General features: G+C 58.6%; 1 protein-coding gene across 1 annotated transcript; it reads right to left on the minus strand.

Moving 5' to 3' along the window:
• Positions 1 to 297: 297 nt before the first annotated feature.
• On the minus strand, positions 298 to 1803 carry GPR61 (G protein-coupled receptor 61). Its single transcript, XM_047783085.1, has one exon. It carries the CDS (start codon positions 1738 to 1740, stop codon positions 385 to 387), a length of 1356 nt encoding a protein of 451 aa, XP_047639041.1. The 5' UTR covers positions 1741 to 1803; the 3' UTR covers positions 298 to 384.
• Between the last annotated feature and the right edge of the window lie 733 nt (positions 1804 to 2536).

A 2536-nucleotide genomic window follows, 5' to 3' on the forward strand; every position in this document is an offset into this window, starting at 1 on the left:
GGAAGTTACATTGGAAACTGAAATATCCTAAAGGGTCCCCAGAATAACTCCAAGTCTGGCCTGCTGCCCTCCATCCTCCATCCTTTAGAGCTTCCCTGCTTCCTGAGACGTGGAAGGTTGAAAGGCATCATCTCACCTTCATGACCCTTTACTCTCGTCACCATCTCACCAGGTTCCCCTCCCCCAGAAGTCAAGGGTCATAGCCAGGTCCAAGGCTTTTGCCACACATCCATCCTGTTGGCTCTGTTCCTGACCCAGAAAACACTAAGCAAAAGCTGTGTGCAGAGACCCCAGCCGCAGCCCCAGCTAGCTGGAGAAAGGTGATCCCACAAGGAGTCATAACCAGCCCCCAGCCCCATCTCCCTCCTCGTGTCCAGCAGCCCATCAGGACTCCCGTCTCGGTGAGGGGGCAGGGCGGAGGTAGCCGTCCGACACGACGATGTCGCTGGTGAGGTGTTGCTCCAGGAACTCGGAGGTCTCCTCGGCTATCTGGCCTGGGATTCGAAAGTCAACAGCGGCTGGCTCCTGCTTGGGGCTGGGTGCAGGGCGGGAAACCCAGGACTCCGTGGGACAGCCAGTGCCCTGGAGAAACTGCAGGAAGTTCTCCTCAATGGAGCCCTCCCGGCTGGGCAGCCTCAGCTCCTCCTCCGGGGCCTGTTTGAAGAAGCAGACGAACTGCTTGCTGAGCTCCCCGCGGATCTGCCGATTGAGGCAGCCGTAGAAGAAAGGGTTAGACGTGAAGCAGAAGTAGCCAATCCAGGTCACCACGCTCTCCACCTGCCCAGTCGACGTGGGCTGAGCGCTCAGGGCAACGTAGAGGTGAAAAGAAAAGTAGGGCAACCAGCAGAGCAGGAACTGTCCCCCCACGGCCAGGAGGACCACGGCCGCCTTCCCGCCCCCAAACGTCCGGTGCGGGGTGGTCTGGGGGGCCCCCGAGCTGGTGACCATCGTGGAGCGGCTGCTGAGAGACTCAGAGCGTTGCCGGGGCGTCTCCATCCACGTGGGCAGCGGGCCGTGCTGCATGGCAGCCACGCGGGCCACTCGGAACATGCTGCAGTAGACCACGAGGATGAGGAGCAGGGGCAGCAAGAAGTAAAGGACCGCAAAGACCACCACGAAAAGCTGGCAGTAGGCACTGTGGCTCCATTGGAGTGAGCAGCCTAGGGGGACGCTGGGCGCTCCCTCCTCCCGGGAGACCCTTCCCAACACTGGCACAGAAGCCATGGCCAAGGCCTTTACCCACACAGCCACCAGAACGGAGGCCACCAGCCCCAGGGTCATGCGCACCTCGTAGCGCATGGGGTGGACCACGTAATAGTAGCGCTCCACGTTGATGGCCGACACCGACAGAATGGCCAGGCTGACAAAGCACACGCTCAGGAACAGGTAGAGGCGGCAGGCGACCTCCCCAAAGAGGTCCTGGTCAAAGAGGGCAGAGCTGGAGAGCATGGCCAGGGGCATGAGGGTCAGGGCGGCCAGCAGGTCCACCAGGCAGAGGTGGAAGACAAAGACAAATTTTCGAAGGGCGGGCGTCTTGGCGATAACAGCCATCACAGCAGCATTGCCGGCCACGGCGGTCAAGTCCAGCAGGAGCATGAAGAAGAGGGCCACGGATTCCGAAGCCACGTCCCGCAGCCCCACCTCTGGGACCCCACTGGCAGTAGAGGGACCTGGGGTCTGAGGGAACCTCCCTAGAGTGGAAGCATTCCCTGCTGACTGGGGGATGGGTGAGGACTCCATGGGGCCGAAAGAGGACACCCAAGGCACCTCCTGTCACAGGCCCATCCCCCATCCTAGTCCAATGATCCTGGGATGGCAAACCCAGGCCTAGGCTTCCCAACTCTGTGTGTGTGTGTGTGTGTGTGTGTGTGTGTGTGTGTGTGTGTGTTGGCTGCTGGGGAGGCGGGGGAGTGCCTTCTGCTAGAGCCTCTCAAGTAGACTTGTATTGCCAGCCTTCAAGGGGACTTGGCTCAGGAGGCAGCTTGGGTTCCACTTTGGTGACTGCAAAAAAGCAGGGGGTGAGAGACACGGGAGCCTCGCCCACCTGCCACTCCAGCTCTGGGTGTCTCTGGCCCCTTCTTTTCTACTTCCTTTCCTCTCTTCTCCACGCCCTTCTCCCCTTCCAAGGACTGTTATCCTGAGAACTCTAAGTCCTCTGTCTCCCTTTCCCACAGTCAGGCTGAGCTCCGGGATAGTGCCCCAGTTTTAAGGGTGCTTATGTAAATTTCGTGACTTCTTGTTTCCTCAGAATGGCAGGCGATCTGGTTTCCCGTCCCAGGTCTGGGACCTATTAACTCTGCGACACTTCTGAACTTCAGTTTCTTCATAAAGGCAGCTGCAAAATGAAGGGAATATACCTACTTCACCATTGTGTTTGGAAGATGCAAAGAGATTTATTAATAAAAATACAAATAATAAGCAGAGAGTTCCCACTGTGCCACAGTGGGTTAAGAATCCGACTGCAGCAGCTCGGGTCTCTGCAGAGGCACGGGTTTGATCTCTGGCCCAGGAACTTCCATATGCCACAGGTGCGGCC

This window comes from Phacochoerus africanus, chromosome 6 (genome assembly GCF_016906955.1).
Source record: "Phacochoerus africanus isolate WHEZ1 chromosome 6, ROS_Pafr_v1, whole genome shotgun sequence".
Classification (NCBI taxonomy): domain Eukaryota; kingdom Metazoa; phylum Chordata; class Mammalia; order Artiodactyla; family Suidae; genus Phacochoerus; species Phacochoerus africanus.

Bases quoted from the DNA above. Each gene is read 5' to 3' on its own strand.
- GPR61 (XM_047783085.1), bottom strand. From the start codon at position 1,740: ATGGAGTCCTCACCCATCCCCCAGTCAGCAGGGAATGCTTCCACTCTA.